Genomic DNA, 18,162 nt, shown 5'->3' with positions numbered 1-18,162 from the left:
CCGCCACTTCCTTCCGCCACTTCCTTCCTTCCGCCACTTCCTTCCTTCCGCCACTTCCTTCCTTCCTTCCTTCCTTCCTTCCTTCCTTCCTTCCTTCCTTCCTTCCTTCCTTCCTTCCTTCCTTCCTTCCTTCCTTCCTTCCTTCCTTCCTTCCTTCCTTCCTTCCTTCCTTCCTTCCTTCCTTCCTTCCTTCCGCCACTTCCTTCCTTCCTTCCTTCCTTCCTTCCTTCCTTCCTTCCTTCCTTCCTTCCTTCCTTCCTTCCTTCCTTCCTTCCTTCCTTCCTTCCTTCCTTCCTTCCTTCCTTCCTTCCTTCCTTCCTTCCTTCCTTCCTTCCGCCACTTCCTTCCTTCCGCCACTTCCTTCCTTCCGCCACTTCCTTCCTTCCTTCCTTCCTTCCTTCCTTCCTTCCTTCCTTCCTTCCTTCCTTCCTTCCTTCCGCCACTTCCTTCCTTCCTTCCTTCCTTCCTTCCGCCACTTCCTTCCTTCCGCCACTTCCTTCCTTCCTTCCTTCCTTCCGCCACTTCCTTCCGCCACTTCCTTCCGCCACTTCCTTCCTTCCGCCACTTCCTTCCTTCCGCCACTTCCTTCCTTCCTTCCTTCCTTCCTTCCTTCCTTCCTTCCTTCCTTCCTTCCTTCCTTCCTTCCTTCCTTCCTTCCTTCCTTCCTTCCTTCCGCCACTTCCTTCCTTCCGCCACTTCCTTCCTTCCTTCCTTCCTTCCGCCACTTCCTTCCTTCCTTCCTTCCTTCCTTCCTTCCTTCCGCCACTCACTTCCTTCCTTCCTTCCTTCCTTCCTTCCTTCCTTCCTTCCTTCCTTCCTTCCTTCCTTCCTTCCTTCCTTCCTTCCTTCCTTCCTTCCTTCCTTCCTTCCTTCCTTCCTTCCTTCCTTCCTTCCGCCACTTCCGCCACTTCCTTCCTTCCGCCACTTCCTTCCTTCCGCCACTTCCTTCCTTCCGCCACTTCCTTCCTTCCTTCCTTCCTTCCTTCCTTCCTTCCTTCCTTCCTTCCTTCCTTCCTTCCTTCCTTCCGCCACTTCCTTCCTTCCGCCACTTCCTTCCTTCCTTCCGCCACTTCCTTCCTTCCTTCCTTCCGCCACTTCCTTCCTTCCTTCCTTCCGCCACTTCCTTCCTTCCTTCCTTCCTTCCTTCCTTCCTTCCTTCCTTCCTTCCTTCCTTCCTTCCTTCCTTCCTTCCTTCCTTCCTTCCTTCCTTCCTTCCTTCCTTCCTTCCTTCCTTCCTTCCGCCACTTCCTTCCGCCACTTCCTTCCGCCACTTCCTTCCGCCACTTCCTTCCGCCACTTCCTTCCTTCCTTCCTTCCTTCCGCCACTTCCTTCCTTCCGCCACTTCCTTCCTTCCGCCACTTCCTTCCTTCCGCCACTTCCTTCCTTCCTTCCTTCCTTCCTTCCTTCCTTCCTTCCTTCCTTCCTTCCTTCCTTCCTTCCTTCCTTCCTTCCTTCCTTCCTTCCTTCCTTCCTTCCTTCCTTCCTTCCTTCCGCCACTTCCTTCCGCCACTTCCTTCCTTCCTTCCGCCACTTCCTTCCTTCCTTCCTTCCGCCACTTCCTTCCTTCCTTCCTTCCTTCCTTCCTTCCTTCCTTCCTTCCTTCCTTCCTTCCGCCACTTCCTTCCTTCCGCCACTTCCTTCCTTCCTTCCTTCCTTCCTTCCTTCCTTCCTTCCTTCCTTCCTTCCTTCCTTCCTTCCTTCCTTCCTTCCTTCCTTCCTTCCTTCCTTCCTTCCTTCCTTCCTTCCTTCCTTCCTTCCTTCCGCCACTTCCTTCCTTCCTTCCTTCCTTCCGCCACTTCCTTCCTTCCTTCCTTCCGCCACTTCCTTCCTTCCTTCCTTCCTTCCTTCCTTCCTTCCTTCCTTCCTTCCTTCCTTCCTTCCTTCCTTCCTTCCTTCCTTCCTTCCTTCCTTCCTTCCTTCCTTCCTTCCTTCCTTCCTTCCTTCCGCCACTTCCTTCCTTCCTTCCTTCCGCCACTTCCTTCCTTCCTTCCTTCCTTCCGCCACTTCCTTCCCAGTAACTTGTAGTTTCCTTCCTTCCTTCTCACTTTGGAATATGAAGTGAATATGACTCCACCAGTTCTAGCTGTCTTGAGAGTCATGCTGGTTTTCTTAACTCCTCCAGTATCTTTATAACCATTAGCCATATTTCTGAAGTTGAGAGCAGTCTCAGATACTGCTGTGCAGCTCTCACTACCCTGAGTAGGTTTGTACAAGCGGAGCTGGTACGAATAGATGGGCTCATTTGAATCAGCAAACACAGAAGACTAAGCTCAGTCTCATGTGCTTTACTGTGCTGTTTGGGAGCATTAACAGCAGTCCTCTTTTGAAGCACTTAAAAGTTTTCTTTGCAGCTAATTTAACCAGATTCTCAGTGTATGCATGGAGCAAATCTGTTGATTGAGAGGAAACAACTCTGTTGGTTTTTAAAGAATATGTCCTTTTCCAGGCACAATGCTATTGAAAATTCTTGAGTTCTGAAGCAGAATCACAATCTTTCTCCTGTCTGACCTGCTTTCCTACCATGTTGCACAGAAATGAGCCCTGAAGTGCACCACAGGCGATTACCACAGAGGCTGTCAGGTTATTTTTGCTAGCTGCTGATTGCCACACCTTACGCTCTTTAAATTAGCTCCAGCTAAGTTTCCCCATATGTGGTGACAGAGGGCTGCATATTGCCTGACAGATCAAAATATTTTCCAGATCATAGTGCAGAGAAAGCTGTGAAGTGTCATGCAAGGTCAAATTACTACTTTCTGCTGTAAGTCCTTTTTGGTGCTGGCCTACATGACAGTGTCAGGCATCTTATAACATGAAGTAGTGAGAGAGATATTCATTGTTTCAGGATTGATCATAGAGAGTTGTACCTGGAAAGCCAACTTGTGTGTAAAGGTAGAGCACATGGGAAGGAGGGATGGGGTAAATTCTGTTTGTATTATGGCAGCATTCAGGAAGGGAAAGCCACAGTCCTAGATCCAGCTTCTGTGGTACTGGGCACTGCAGAAGATTGTAGAGTTTAGTCTATTTTAGATTTATATGGAAGAATAAACTTGAATAACCTGTTGTTTAGGACACAGAGTGCTGTGGTTAAGACCTAGTAGGAAACAGGGCTGAATATAGTGAGAGCTCAATAAAAAAAATTGTAACAAAAAAAAATCAGAAATGCATTAATTGTGCTCACTGATATTTCCCTTTTTGTTCTTTTTTGGTAGGGTAGAAGTGGATTGTCTTCCTTTCAGAGACTTTTGTTCTGATTTAGCCACCTAACTAGAAATCCTCAAGAAGAAGAATGTTCTTGAGGAAAGGATTGCTGTTCAATGAAATTGAGAATGATCTCGGTTCTAGATGGGATGATAGAAGGGATTTCTTCTGATTCTGCAGGAGTTCTAATTCTCTACCATTTTCAGGAGCTGATACTTTCTTTTGCAGTGTTGGCCATGAACATTTCTAGAATATTAATAGCAAGGTTAGCAAATTAGGGGTAAACTACTCTATAAACACACCAAAATACCCATTTCAGGTTTTTGTGATACATGTTTGAGTTTTGAAGGATTACATAAACAGTCTTGGTTTAATGCTGGTCCAGTGCATTAAACATAGGCTCTTTCAAAATCCTGCATGGGAGCAACTCTGATTAGAACTGGATCTTGACAGTGAGCTTTCTTCATGCCTGAACTCTGCTTTTCTAATTGCTTTACCATGGACTGAGTACAGGGAAATTTTTACTTTGGCTTTCTGACCTGCTTTGGTTCTCAGCTTTTCAACCCTCAGGGGAAACATCCTACTTTTTATTCATCCTTTTCTCAGGTAAAATTTTAATGTGCCATATTGAAAGTATAAGTAGAGAAATTTTAGTCCAATGCACTGAGCCTTAAGCCCTACAACTCATTCTTTCTGCTTAAAACTGTCCAAAGAACCCCAGTTTAATTTTTTTTTTTTTTTAGATCAACTTACTGTACTTCAATATATAGAAATATTTTAGTATTCAAACACTGTTTTTCTGAATTTACTCCATAATTTACCCTGGTAATGCAGTTCTAGGCCTATATAAAATGCTCCTGTCTCTCATTTCTAAGAAACCACATATATCTTTGCAGTACTTATGTTTTATGTGTAATCTGTGAGGTTGAAAAAAATACTGCTTTTGTGTTTTACCCACTTACTAAACAGCAAGCCTCCTTAAAATACAACCTTATCTTTGTGACTGTAAATAAATAATTTACACGGATAACTTTTATTTTGTGTTTTATTTCCTTACAATGACTATTTGCTGAACTGTCTTGATGCATACACAGATAGACTATTTTTCTTGAATAGCATTGTAGGTAGGAAAGTTTGGTTGACTGTTAATGTTTGCCTAACTCTTAGTCTTAACTGTCACACACAAAACTAAATATAGAAGATGCTATTATAAACTATATTATAAACTAAATATAGAAGATGTTGTTATTCTCTCTTATTTTCTATAAAGAAACTATCATGTTTTTTAATCTGAGGGGATCATGGGAGTATACATAAAAACTTTCTGGATGCCATGAGCTGAAAGTTAGGTAAGAGTCAGGGAAAGTTTTTACATGAGAAAATTCTTTTCTTCTTATCCCTTCCCTCTCTGATTGCCCAGACTATGCTGTCATTAAAGAGGTTTCTTAGAAAGTATTTGTAAACTGCAAGGATGTTCAGTGTTAGTTGCCATTTTGAGGTCATGGCACAAACTAACTGTTCTGTCATCTTTAAACAGGGACATATTATGTTCTTTACATATTATTTTAAATATTGTTGCTCATTTTTACATCTGTATAGTTTTCTCATGGCTGTTATTGTTCATCCAGACCCTGGTTGCTGGCTTGCTAGACTTTGCAGGAGCAAATTCTGTTTTTGTTGTCTTATGATACCACACAGGAATTCTCCTCTCTGATGAATATAAGTAAAACAAAAATTAAAACTGAAGGGATTGATTGAAAAACAAGCCTAACTATTAAGATCTACAGTTTTCATTCCACAACATAATACTTGAAAAATTATGGCTTGTGCATTAGGGAATGGTAAATGAAGGATGAAAGTGCTGAAGGTTGATTGATAGTTAAGGTGGGAAATGAAGAATAAAAGTGATTTGTAGTTAATTGAGGGACTCCGTTTATGTGCACACTGTCATTCACACTTCTGGACAAAATGACAACCAAACCTAGCATGTAAAAAAAATACTGTTTTCAGAGGACTGTGTTCTCATCCTGGTATTGGTATAATCCAAACTTTCTTTCTTCTTTCGATTTTCCTTTGCAGTTCTATTTTGGTAGTTTGTACCTATAACATATGGATTTCATTTCTTTCAGTTTCTGTGTCTGTAGCAAGTGGAGGATTTGACGTTTGTTTTCAAGCCCGTTCTCTTCCATGCAGCAAGAATGAGGGTTTTTAATTTTCCTCGTGGATAGATTCATAGCATTGTAGAAAAGAATCATTGAATAGTTTAGGTTGGAAAGATTTTTATTTGAGTCCACCCCTTTACCTAACACTGTCAAATCCAATGCTAGACCATGTCCTTAAGTGCCACATCCACTCATCTTTTAGATACCTCCAGTGAGGGTGCCTTAACACTTCCAGTTACCAGGTTTTTCTTCAAATGTGGTGATTTGTTGTGAAATGGAGATGTGTTAGCTGACAGTATTCAGTCTTGAGAAGTCACTTGTTAGCATAGCAGTTGGTTTTATAGGAGCAGCTAGGCAAATAGATGTTGCCTATAAGGTAATGTAGGAAAATTGGAATAGTCATCATCACTAACGCAAAGTAAAAATTAACACTATAATCACTACTATTACAGTTACCAGTAACTGTGTAATGATTTATTACAGCTTTGTCCTAATTTAAAAATAGCAATTTATGTGGTAATGAGAGAATGTAAAATATAATTATTGAGCAATATAAAAAAATATCTCATTACTGCAGAGCCAATGTTGTTAGTCATTTGCGTTCAGAAGTCTTGTGAAATTTGGGCAGAACTCAAGTGGCTGTGTAGTTATTGAACAAAGATCATACTGTGATTTTTATGTAGTTATGTGCCTTCTTAAAATCTGGTTCTAGTTGCTTTGCTTCTATAAATGTATATTGGTCCACAACATTTTTTATTACTGATGTGTTGGGTAAAACCAGAATAAACCTGAGTGTTGGTTGAACAATGTAAGAAAAGTTAACTCTCAACAAAAAATAATTTTATTTTAAAATTTATGTCAACTGAGTAAGACATACTCCATTTAATTGAGCTTGTAAAATATTTCTCAATTTTAAAATTTTAAAAATGTTTCTAAATATTTATGATTTATGCAAGAACATTAGTGCTATTTGGACAGACTTCAAATGTGGAGGAAGCTTTCTGTAGGAAGAAAAGTAATTTCATTCATGAAATAAGCATCAGTTCTGAATAGCAGAGATCTGTCAAAAATTAAGAGATATTTTAAAAGGACAGGATAATTCAGAGTAGTAAATAAGCATCATAAAATTATAGGAACTTTTTGTAGCTTTTTTCCCCTACATGACATGAAATTCTGTAACATTCCCTCTTTTGATTTACTCAAGAGTCTTTTAAAATTCTCCTGATTTATCTGTTGAGTTTTTTTTATACACGTGATCAACTCACCTATGTCCAACAGTAGTGTCTTCATAGATTTTAATGAGATTCAGGCTCAGGTACTGGTTTTTATCACCAGTGTAAATCCACAATGCAGAACCAGAAGAATCCTATGGTTGCCCTAGATGTGTTTTGAACTGTCAGATTTTTTTTAAGTTTGTAGACACCACTTGTTGGTAGTGTTGATAGTTACAAAGATGACTGGAATATCACTGTCTCAAAGCCAGGGCATTTGGATCAGATGACCTTAGTTTTGTTTAAAAACATTTTGGTTGGTTTTATAATTACCCACCTCAATTAAAACCAGCATGTTTGACGATTAAATGACCGTGATAAGCAGCTAGGTTACCTTAGGTAGCACTGAGTAGCAGTGTAACACTGCAATTACTCAGATGTGCTTATACTGTCTTTTAGGGAAAGTTACTGCCATATATTAAATAGTTTTTCAAAGAACTTTGAGAATGGTGGTACATTTGTTGACAACCTTTAATTGATGTATTGCATGTTGTATACACATGGTTCTGCCAGTGTTTTTTCTAAGTTTCTGACAGCTCTTTGGAACTGTCTTGGGTTTGGGCCAATAACAAAACAGTACTGTAGCTGAGTATCCGTCTTTAATCTTATTGTCAGCTTTTAGTGAGGTATTAACACTTTAATTGTTCTGTCGACAACACTGTGAGCACTCTTCTAGTGCAAGAAAAAAAGCTCCAACTGCCGCTCAACAACTCCATGTGTGGCTTGAATTCCTTCATGAACAGAGCATTCACAAATGAATGCGATACACAGAAAAACTGAGCAGGCATTGAAATTACAGAATCACAGAGTGGTTGGAAAGGAACACAGTGGATCATCTGGTCCAACCTTCCTGATAGTGTAGCTATTTCATATTTCCAAGAAACTCGGTTTATTTTTAAGTGCAGTGTCGGGTGAGTTCTTTCTAATGAAACATGATAACAATCAGACTCAGTTATTTCCTTTTTCATAATACATTTTGGAGGAAATAATCTTAAAACCTTGCTACATTTTGGTTGGTATTTGAATCAAAAACTTATGATAATGAATCTAAAATTCATACCTGCTAATCTTTGTTTGTTTGTTTGTATGTGTTTGTATCCATGAAAGACCACATGCAACAAGAACTATGCTCTTTTGTCTTTTCTTTTAAAACCTGAACACACATTTATCATACAATCAAATTACAATTGTATTTTTTACCTCTGCCCAGGATAATAAAATTATTCAAAGAAAATTTCAATTTTTTAAAAAAATTGAACAAGTACAATAGCTTACCTGTTTTTTTTTTATTTTTTTTTTTTTCAATTTGAATTTCACTGGAAATGTCTGATAAAAGAAGTGACCATTGTTTAGTGTTCTGTTTCAACATTAGACCTTTACTGTGAGTAAGATCAAATTCTCTTTAGTATTAATACCCAGTGCTTAATTTTTTTTTCCACCATAAGAGAATTAGATCCAGCATATTCAGGAAAAATTGTCACCTCATATTCTACTTATGCACCTAACTGCAATGATAAAACAGATTAAAAAAAGAGATTTCAAACACTGTATTCTGATCCTGAATTTTGGTCCAGATCCTGCCAAGATTCAGTTGCATGCCAATATGTATCCTTAAGTCTAGTGCCATTAGTGTTCACCAGAACTCCTTAGGCTTGAACTTCCAGGTAGACATGTGCATAGACCCTGTAAAGCTTAGAGCTCTTTATTACAAGAATGCTGTTCTGGTGGAAGAGCTAGCTGTAGTTTCTTGCTATTACCAATTCCAGTGTAATGACATTTATTACTGCATTTTGAGGCAACTCATTACCAGAAGCTGCTAGACTCCTATTTAGGTATTAGCTGGGTACAATTAGAATTGCTTTAATCAGCTGAGCTTGTTCAGCTGAATTCACATTTTCTTTTGCTGAAGGGGAGATCTGAGTTCATCAGCCAGTACTTCAGACAGTTTGAAACCATGACCTGAAATAATCCTGGATGTTCTGACCGTACACAGTCAAGAAGTATGTGTTACTTAATGAATTAGAGAGGATGGTTATCATCTTTAACCACTATTTGTACCCAGTTTGATGTCTGTTTTTTGCAACAGGGGATATAGCCTTCCTAATGATATGTACATTCCAAAGTCTTACAGGACAAGCCAGCATGCAAATTCTTTTTTTCATAACCATCTAAATTTTCAAGTACTTTAAAGCTACTTGACACCTCTTTGATAGTCTGAAATTTGAGGGATGCAGGCAAAAAATATTCATCTTTACATCTGAAGATTCCTGTCTATCTATCAGATGGCTTTAGACCAATTGACTGATTGTTACCAGAGATAAGCTTCCATCAGAACCTTGGTATTTAGCTGTTCCTCACTTCTCTGCTCAGTAGCTTCCCAGAGGAACGCTTTCTTGAGTTTTGCATGGCTGATACGCGTGCATTTCCTCATTGTAGGACGCTTGGGGTTAGTGAAAAAAGTCCAAGTCCAACATAGTTCCCAAACTTCAGTGGTTTGAATACTCTCTGGAGATTTTTGAAAACAATGTAGAGGAGAAGGTGTTTCTCTGGGTAAAAAAAGATGTCCAACAGTAGGTGTTGGCTTACTAGGGGCAAGTTTGCATCAATTCTCACTATGCAGGTTAAAACAGCATTTATTCTTTAGACTTTGTTTTGAGTCAGCTAACTCTGGAGAAAGTAAACCACTAATTTAGATTTCAATTTAGAGCTTAATGTATTCTTCCAGCCTGTGGGGCTGGAAGAATGGCAGTATAAGTAAAAAAATGAATGTGTATTTCAGTGTAAGAGTGGCATTATTTTAGAGTTAGATTATGTCATCAGTAAGAGCTCAGTAATGTCCAGCAGCTACACTGACACCAAAGATGCTGAAAGAAAGAGAAATCGTAGTGGCCTCAGCAAAAGAAAGGAATACAGAGCTTGTTTTGTCTTATAAAGTCCTTGAAGTCTGAAAACATGGAAGATCTGATGGGAAACATGCATTGGCTAAACCAAATCAAATTCAGACGCCTCTGAATGAAAGAGTGCAAAGACAATGTGGTCTGAAGGGAATGAATCTGAATTGAAAGAGGTGTTGCTTAGGTTTAGCAAATCAGATTTCATAGAGATTTTACTCTAAATTAGGATGATTTCAGGGCTGATGAGATGCAGTAATCTGGAAAGATTTTTATAATCTGGAATGAACAGGCTAAAGGACCTGAATGTTGAGGCAAAGGGAAAAAGTAATACGCTGCATTATTTCTACTTTCATGTCAAACATCTTAGGTTTGAGCTTTACTTTGAGCTACCATGGCTAGCACTGAAAGTTTCTTTAACAAATTGCTGCTGACAAATTGGGATCATGATGATGAAGTGGTACAAGTTTTAATTTATGGCAGTTGTTTTTTGTTGGGTAGGAGGAATAGAACCATGTTTTGCTAAAAATACATTTCCATATTTCTCAGTAGTTGTACCTGAAAAAAAGAACTTGGGGTTATTGGGGGGAAAAGTATTTAAAGTGATTATTTATGTTGTCTGTAAAATAATATCATTTTTTTTCTCCACAGTAAAACCGACAGTTATTGATGTTGACATTTATGTTAACAGCATTGGTCCTGTTTCGTCAATAAATATGGTAAGTGACTTACTTACAAAGATTTTTATCTGGATTGCTGATCTTGAAAGCAATACTAACTTGAAAAAGACCCTAAATACCACAGTGATAAGTTGTTTTGATTCTGATTTACTCCTGTTTTCAGCTATAATTCGGGTTTTTATGTCTTATCAAGAGAACAAACATATAAGCAATATTATGTTCTGTGTTGTCTATTGAAAAATGCTGGTAAATCTTCAGTGGTGAAATAACCATCTTAGGAAAAAAAAATGAAGTAATTTTCAAGAAAACTCTTGAGATGTTTCAAGATGGAATCAAATATACAGAGTTTAATAATGTGGAGTTATTGAAAGTCATAATAACAGCATATTTATTTGGAACTCATAATCTCTTCAGTGGTTGCTTTTCTTTCACTGAGATACCAACAATCTTGAATGTAAAAGTATAATTTTGAAGAAGTTATACATAGATGTGCTGCATGTGTAAAGGAAGGAGAAACTGAAAGAGTCTGATTGTGTGGCAATAGTAAACTTGTGGTTGGTCCCTTATTACAGTCTGAACTCAAGGTCTTTCCTCAGTGCTGCAGCAACATATTCAGGTTCAGAAAGCAAGCTGAATGTTTATGTAGCTGTGGGGTTATGGGTAGCTGTGGCTGCTTGTGCAACTTTTGAGTTTGGATTCATCATATTATTCCCCTTCTTAAATTAGTTTGATTTTTTTTTTTTTAATACAATTGAAAATGGAGGACCTGTTAATGTCTTACTGTACTTAAAGATTTTAAAATAACCTCTTCAAAGCAATGTCTTTTTTCCACAATGACATTTGAAGGCTGCCGTGTACGATGTTCCTATAAGAATCTAATGAATGCATTGCATGTATCTTTTGTATTTTTGGAAGAAAAGCTCCTGAATTTAAAAGGTGTCTGTTCAGCCTTATTCTTTGGTTTTTGCCTATAAATATGAAAGTAGGCAAATCATTGCAGCATGCAATGCATTTGATACATTGCATTGTATCAAATACAACGTGGTCAGAGATTCCTATGCACACTGGCAGTTGAAAATCTGACAAGTAAACACAGAAACAAATTATGTGCTGTGGACAACTTGGTGTCATATTCACCAACTGTGAAATGTGTTGATTGATATTTCATGTGAGGTACTGAATGTCAAGCAATGGGAGTAGCTGCTCCATTCTTGAACTAATAAATAGCTAATTATCTTGCCCTTCCCTGTTGGCCTACTGTGGATGCCAGTCTGGTCAGGGAGAGAGAAACGGCCATTGTTTCTCACAGTGGCTTCTGAGAATTTTAGGGAGTTGTAGGAATGTGATAACATGTTAGTATAAACAATCTGCAGGTGGTGTTTTTCCACTTTGTTTTCCTGTTCTTCTCAAGGATGGTGTTTGAGAAGGATGTTTTTTATTAACTAGCCCATCAAGTGGAATGTATTGTATTGGTCTGTATAAACTAAAGAATCCTTTGTAATAAAGCTTCTTTTTCTGCCCTTGCAATTGGGTCTCTCATCTATTCTTGTGTCATTCTTGGCTCAAGGGTGACAGCAAACCATAATGACTTCTCTGGAGAACAATTTATTGGAAGGTCCTCTGGCTTGCATTTACTCTAGGAATGGGCACTCTTGTTAAAAAGCAATGGGGACAATGTGTTTTTGCTCTTTGCCTCTCTGAATTAGTCTGTAAGTAGAATTTTGGGATGCTGGAAATGTATGTGGAATAATAAGAAAGCATTTCATCAAAACTACTTCAAGTTGAAGGAAAAAATTAGTAATAGAAGAAATCCATGGGTTTTGGAAGATTATTGTAACACAGTCTTACTTATGCATTAACTTTGAGTTCAAGATACCCAAAATAGATAAATGCACCAAAATATCAGTTTTAAAAATGCATATTGTATCTCTTTTATAGTAAATGGTCTCATTTGGATAGTTAATGAGTGTATGACATTGAGATATTTCTTGCTTAGAGCTGAGGAAAAAATTTGTGTAATGTGAAAGGGCAGAATGATAAGTAAAAATAATGAAATACAAAATTTAGGGATGTGAGGTTTAAGGACACAAGACTGCATACATTTACATTTACACTTTTGAATAGAAATGGACATAATTTCAGAAGTGCTTGTGGACACTACATCCCACTGAAACTGAATTTGAGCTACCTTAGTATTTTTGAACTTCATTTTCTCAAACCTAATTACCAATATAGGAAATTAACATTAGGCACTCAAATGTAGCCAACTTTTGTCCAAAAACTCTATTTCTGCTCTGTTACTTTGGAGTTTGTCCAAACATACATAAGAGAGCAGTAATGGTCTTGCAGTCTCAAATTTACAGTGAAGATGGCAAGTCCTCACAAAATTGCAAGCCACTGTGTTGTATGATGGCTTGTCTCTGCAGTGGTACAACTGATTGAGAAGCTTCTTTTCCCCCAGTTTGTGTTATTTCATTATTTCAACTGTTTGGCTACAGTATTCAGTAGGCATTATTTGGTCTACTGGAAGGAAAGAATCAAACTCTTTTTGGAATTAAAAATAATAATTTATTTACTTTTAAGTAAGCAATTTTTCATGTAGACTGTGAACCACTGAAGTCTGGGTACACAAAGAGCTGAACAGAAACAGAAGCTAGAAATTACCTATGTCAGAGGAAGAGGAATAAAGGGACCATCTTCAGTGTGATATCTGTCATGTAACTGAAATTTCAAAGGGAGAGGAATGTGCATGAAAATCCCACTTCAGGAGAAAAAAAAAAAGGGATTCTTGGTAAAACCCACCTATGCTCTTTTTCTCACCAGGAAAAAAACTTATAACTTTCTCCCCTAAATTATTATTAAAAGTTAAGCTGTTCTGTCCAGGCAACTCAGTAAGGTGGTGGTTGATTTAGCAAAAAGAGCGATGATTACTTTGATTTCCATCTCTTCTATTTCGAGAGTGAGATCATCAACACGTACAAGGCGGACTTTCCTGCTGTGTACTTCCAAACTTAGACCTTAGCTCAATTACTTTTTTCTCAGTCTACAGCACTTCTGAGGGAAAATCATGTGGAGCCTCTCTAGAAATCAAACTCTGCATGTATATTTTCTGATCAGTTTTCATCAGTGATTTTCATCTAGTGGGTGAAACCTAGGAAATAATTTTCTTTAAGATATTTCTTCAATGGGTGTTCAGCTGAATGTTCAAGCCAATTTTGTAGGACAAAGCTTTTCAGATGTCACTAACTGTTGCAATTATGCTTAGACTTGAGTATGAATATTAATATCTGTTTCTTTAACAGTCAGGAAAAAGACAGTTGCTATCAGACACCTACTTGTAGCAAAGTTAATCTCAGATGAACTGTATGTGAATACAAGGAAGAATGAATCTTTTTAGACTGAGGCTGTAACTGTGCAAAGGGAAGAAATGTTAGGGACCCCCATCAAAAAGGCTTCAAGTCGTGTTCTGTGGCACAGACACCATAATCCCCAGGAATATATGGCTAACCCTGCATTCCAGACTTTCTGTAGAGAGTTTCTGCCACTTCCCCTAAAACACTTCTTATCAGAGTCTGATTTTCTAGGCACTTTCAATATGTCTATTTTAAACCTCAAGAAAGAGTAAAACAGTAATGTGGTTGGTCTTCTATTATAATAGAAGACTCATCATTATAATATCTTTATGAAGACAATAGAAACTTGTTTTCGTAATAGATAGGGGTGACTCTTCCTTTTTCTGTGACATGGAAGATTTCTTTGGGTCATGGTTTAAAAAACCTGATATGAAAAAATAGGTATTGTGTAATAACAGACAAGGAAAAAAGAGACTGAATAAGGAAGTGAGTGATACTAGGAAGTGGTTGTGAGTGGCAATAGCTTTAAAGAAGTAATTTCAGCATTTTGAATTATGACATAATGTTATGAAATGGTAGATACTATTGATATTATGAGTATTTTGACTTTAAAATTCAAAGATACATGAATGCCCATTCAAAAATTTTAGGCTATCTTTTTAATAAATCATCTCATGATGATTTAATAAAGCCATCTCATATGTAAATATCGTGATGCCTGTCCTTTATCAAGAACATAATAGGATGTGAGCTTAGACTCATTTAAAGGATACAAAACCTGGTTTATTCAAAAGTAAATGACAAATGCATTCTATGAGCCAAAATGTATGTTCTTGTGTGCACATTTTATCTCTTTGTCTTGGTTTTCATCGTCTAATAAATAAATTAAAGAAATCTGCAATTTGCCATTTCAAGGTGCAATGTCATTAGAAACTTTAGGTTGTAGGATGCAAGATTTTAATTCAATCTTTTCTTATTGAAAATATTTGTTATATCTCTAATTATAATGAACGCTTTACCATATTAGAAAATCTTAAGGATCTTCTAAATTGAGTTATTTTAATTAATTTTTTTAATTTTAGAATTCATTTGCAATTTTTTTCCCCGTGCTTTATATTGTAAGCCAAATGTATGAATTCCATATCACTCAGTTTTTATATATCTGCCTTTTAAATTTTCTTTCTTTAGTATTTTTCATTGAAAATGGTGTCCAGGAGGCATATCATTTTGCATTAAAACCCATAATCCATTTTTCGTCAACCCTCCGCTTCTTGTCAGTAGCTGTAAAGATTGTCAATAGCTTTAGAGATTGCCTTGTAAGCCATAGTCTTAATGTGACTTACTGTAGCCTGGTTTTCTACAGATAAGAAATACTGGCTTGTCTATAAAAGAACAGAAAAGGGAAAGGAGACCAATAACCAAATTGGGAACTAGACATAAGTAGTGGGGGGAAAAATCCCCTAGAAGTAGTTTTGTGAGACAGAAAGTTAAACACACTGAAATTAAATAGACCATTAAACTTCAGTGGCATCAAAGCCTGTGTATTTATGCATTCGCACATACAGGGTTAACTGAGTAGCTACAAGAATCTGAGATTGCAGCACAAATTGCTAGTGAAGGAAGAATTTTACGCCTGTGTGGCTTTTGCAACTGAAGTCTCATTTTAACACAGCTGTACAGAAAGAATGTTGAAGAGAGTGTGAGAAATGACTTTATAAACTGTACTAACCTGTCCATAAAAAAAATAATTGGTTACCTACTGGTCATCTCTTCATTCTCAAGTATTCTTAAATGGCAATTCAGTGTGTTTCTTTTATGTACTTCATCACTTCATTCTATTGTGTCCACTCTCTAGGCTATGCCATATATCTTTATGGGTGCTATATTTCCCATTTGTTCAGTTAAGTGTTCTAAAATAAAAGCAATTTTTACTCTCTTTTACCTTTTAATGTATTAGTAGACTTCTTTGAACTTCAGTTTCAAAGTCCCCACATGCTCGTTTTACTTCTCCACTGGACACTATAGGAATCTTAAAGAATAGTCTTGATCTGGAGACTTGTCTCAAGTACTACTCAAACCTTGTAATTAAACCTTAATTTCTTGAATGCTTTCAGTCTTTGTGTCTATTTGTTTGATATATCTATTTGTCTTTATGTCTATTTGTTAAAATGATTGTTAGAACAGCTTCAATCATAGAAACATAGTCTGCTGAATCTTTCTGTCATATGGCAGAGTTACTTTATAGCCAGATTTTATCCCATTTTCAGCTCCCTGTGAAATACCCACAAGTATCTTCTCAAAGATAATGCAAGTCAGTGTTTGAGATCAAGGCTGATGCCCTGTTCACTGTTAACTTGAAGTGTGTTTTTCTGACTCTGTCTCACTATCTCACCTAATCTATTTATAAGGCAATTGTGTAGGGAGATGATTTCAGTTATTTTTGAGGAGCAAGTTTTCCAGTTGATGAGTTCAGAGAATCACTATAATAATGGAATGCCTTGGGCTATTTGTATTTTCCTCTGAAAATCTTACCTTCTCCTTTGTTGCTCTGTGACCTAAGAGAACACTCATGTACTGGACTAAATTTTAGTCTGAGTGTGTCTGTTTGTTTACGAGGACTAATCATACACTTAATATTTTTCTAGATTATGTTTAGATTGCTCTTGTTTCTAGAGCATATACTGTCATTAAGTTTGGATCTCTCATAATAGAAAAATGTATGCATTATAGAAAACTTTTAAGATTAATGGACTTTTTTCTGATAAAACAGAATCACCTCTCATACAGGCTTGTTCTTGTTGCCTTAAGCTCTGGTAGTCAGTGCCTCACTATGAAAATATTTCTGGGAGGTAGTAGTAATAAAATGAAATTTGAATCTGTCTGTGGCTTCTGTTCCACCACTGACCTTGTGAGAGGCATGTATAATCTCAAAAGTGAAACTGACTGGAAAAGAGGAAGCTGGGGCTGGGGAAATGAACATAGATTGATTTTTTCACGTATTACCTCGGCAGCCTCTACTTTTGGTCTTCTCTAGAGCTCCCCTTTGTGTAACTAAAACAGGGCCTGGGAGATGGAGACTTGGATAAAGAAGGGCCTTAGGCTGCTCTTGTTTGAGTTGCAATGGGATGAACCAGAATAATGTTAATTTTTCTGCAATGTAGCTTGTGTGCTGTGATGTGCAGCAGTAAAATGCATACTGCCATAATTTACTGCATTGGCAGGAAATCCAGTTTACTTCTTGGAGGAGTGATACATTCTGTCACAAGTCTTTGGTAATGGACTGATCTTAGGTCTGCTGCTCTGTCTTATCAGAATTCAAGCAGATTGTCAAATATGGATGAACTTAGCCTCAGAGGTATCTCAAAAGGTGTATGACAAATGAGCAATTTAATTTCAGTAAGATAGTAAAATTAAATGTCTCATCTGCTCAGTAGTGAAAAAAGATTTGAAGAGCAGCTAGGCTGAATGTTTTTCCATAGATAAACAGGGTGACAATATGTAACAGATACCTCTCTTTGACGTAATGTATTAGCCTTTACACAAAAGTGGTAAGAAACTCCTTGCCAGCTTTTAAAGCTGGAAAGTTTTTAAAACTTTAAAACTTTTGTTCCAGTTTTTAAAACGTGATTTCTCCCACTTCAGTAACCTGTTTCTTGGGCCTGCAGGCCTTAGGCTTTAGAAGTAGTACACTCAGTGTTAGAGTTCCTTTAGAAAGCAGTAGTTGCCCTTCTTGTCTGTTCAGCTTCACATTCTTTATTGCCAACACTTGGGAAAGTTAGTTTAGAAAAACCATGGCTAAATTTCTGTAAAGGGTATTGAATTACTTTAGGGTAGATTGGAAATCTCTTGGCGTAAATCAGTTTCATTTTTGAGTGGTCAAGTGTTTATCAACTTTAGTTTAGATTTTGATTTTTCCATGATTGCTCCGGGAAAGAGCAATTACTTTTGTGTTGACCTGTTTATTGGATTCCTGAATGATATTGATGTAATTTAACCTATGGTTTTGAGAGTTTGGTCTTCCTTAGGGCTTTCAGTTATGGATTTATTCAGGAAGCAAATGGATGTTGCTGATTTGTTCTGTAAGTACTAGAGATGTACTAATGAAATGTTGTCATAAGACTTCATGGTATAACTTTCTGGGAATGTAGTTCTAGATGTCACAGCATCCATAGAGCAATTCTAGCAGCATTATAAATGTGCTTGGTAGTTAGGAAGAAATAACTGAATACAGGGTGACCCCCTATAAACCATTATTGAACCACAGAATCATCTTCAGTTTTCTGTAAGGTTTTTTGGTTGGTAAGGAATGAATACTTTTCATCAGCATCATTTGAATATCAGAACAATGATCGGTATTTTCCACACCATTGTTGCAATGAGCAAAACCCAGAAGAACCTCCCTACCTTACTTTTTTTTTCCCACAAGAGAGCTTGTCATCAGTCTCATTGGTCATAATTTCCTTTTTTGTTGGATTTCTGAAAAATAAGGTGTAGAGAATTGTATTACCTTTACTTTCAAGATTTTTTAGTGAGCATGATGTCCCTTGACTCTTAAGAACTCTCAGGTATGCTTTTTCTGGTATAGACAAAGTATTTCTGCTGAATG

The 18,162-nt window shown here is 37.3% G+C and overlaps 1 protein-coding gene across 1 annotated transcript in view; it reads left to right on the top strand.

Moving 5' to 3' along the window:
• The window catches only part of GABRG3 (gamma-aminobutyric acid type A receptor subunit gamma3), a 300,729-nt gene that overhangs the window by 8,720 nt on the left and 273,847 nt on the right, over positions 1 to 18,162 (top strand). The window contains exon 3 of the mRNA XM_059839444.1: positions 10,175 to 10,242. Within this exon, the coding sequence (XP_059695427.1) occupies positions 10,175 to 10,242 (68 nt within the window). The remainder of the gene's footprint in view (positions 1 to 10,174; positions 10,243 to 18,162) is intronic.

The sequence above is a fragment of the Haemorhous mexicanus genome, chromosome 2 (assembly GCF_027477595.1).
Source record: "Haemorhous mexicanus isolate bHaeMex1 chromosome 2, bHaeMex1.pri, whole genome shotgun sequence".
NCBI classification, from domain to species: Eukaryota; Metazoa; Chordata; class Aves; order Passeriformes; family Fringillidae; genus Haemorhous; species Haemorhous mexicanus.
The sequence above is the reverse complement of the archived record's forward strand: the minus strand, read 5'-3'. Positions and strand labels throughout refer to the sequence as shown.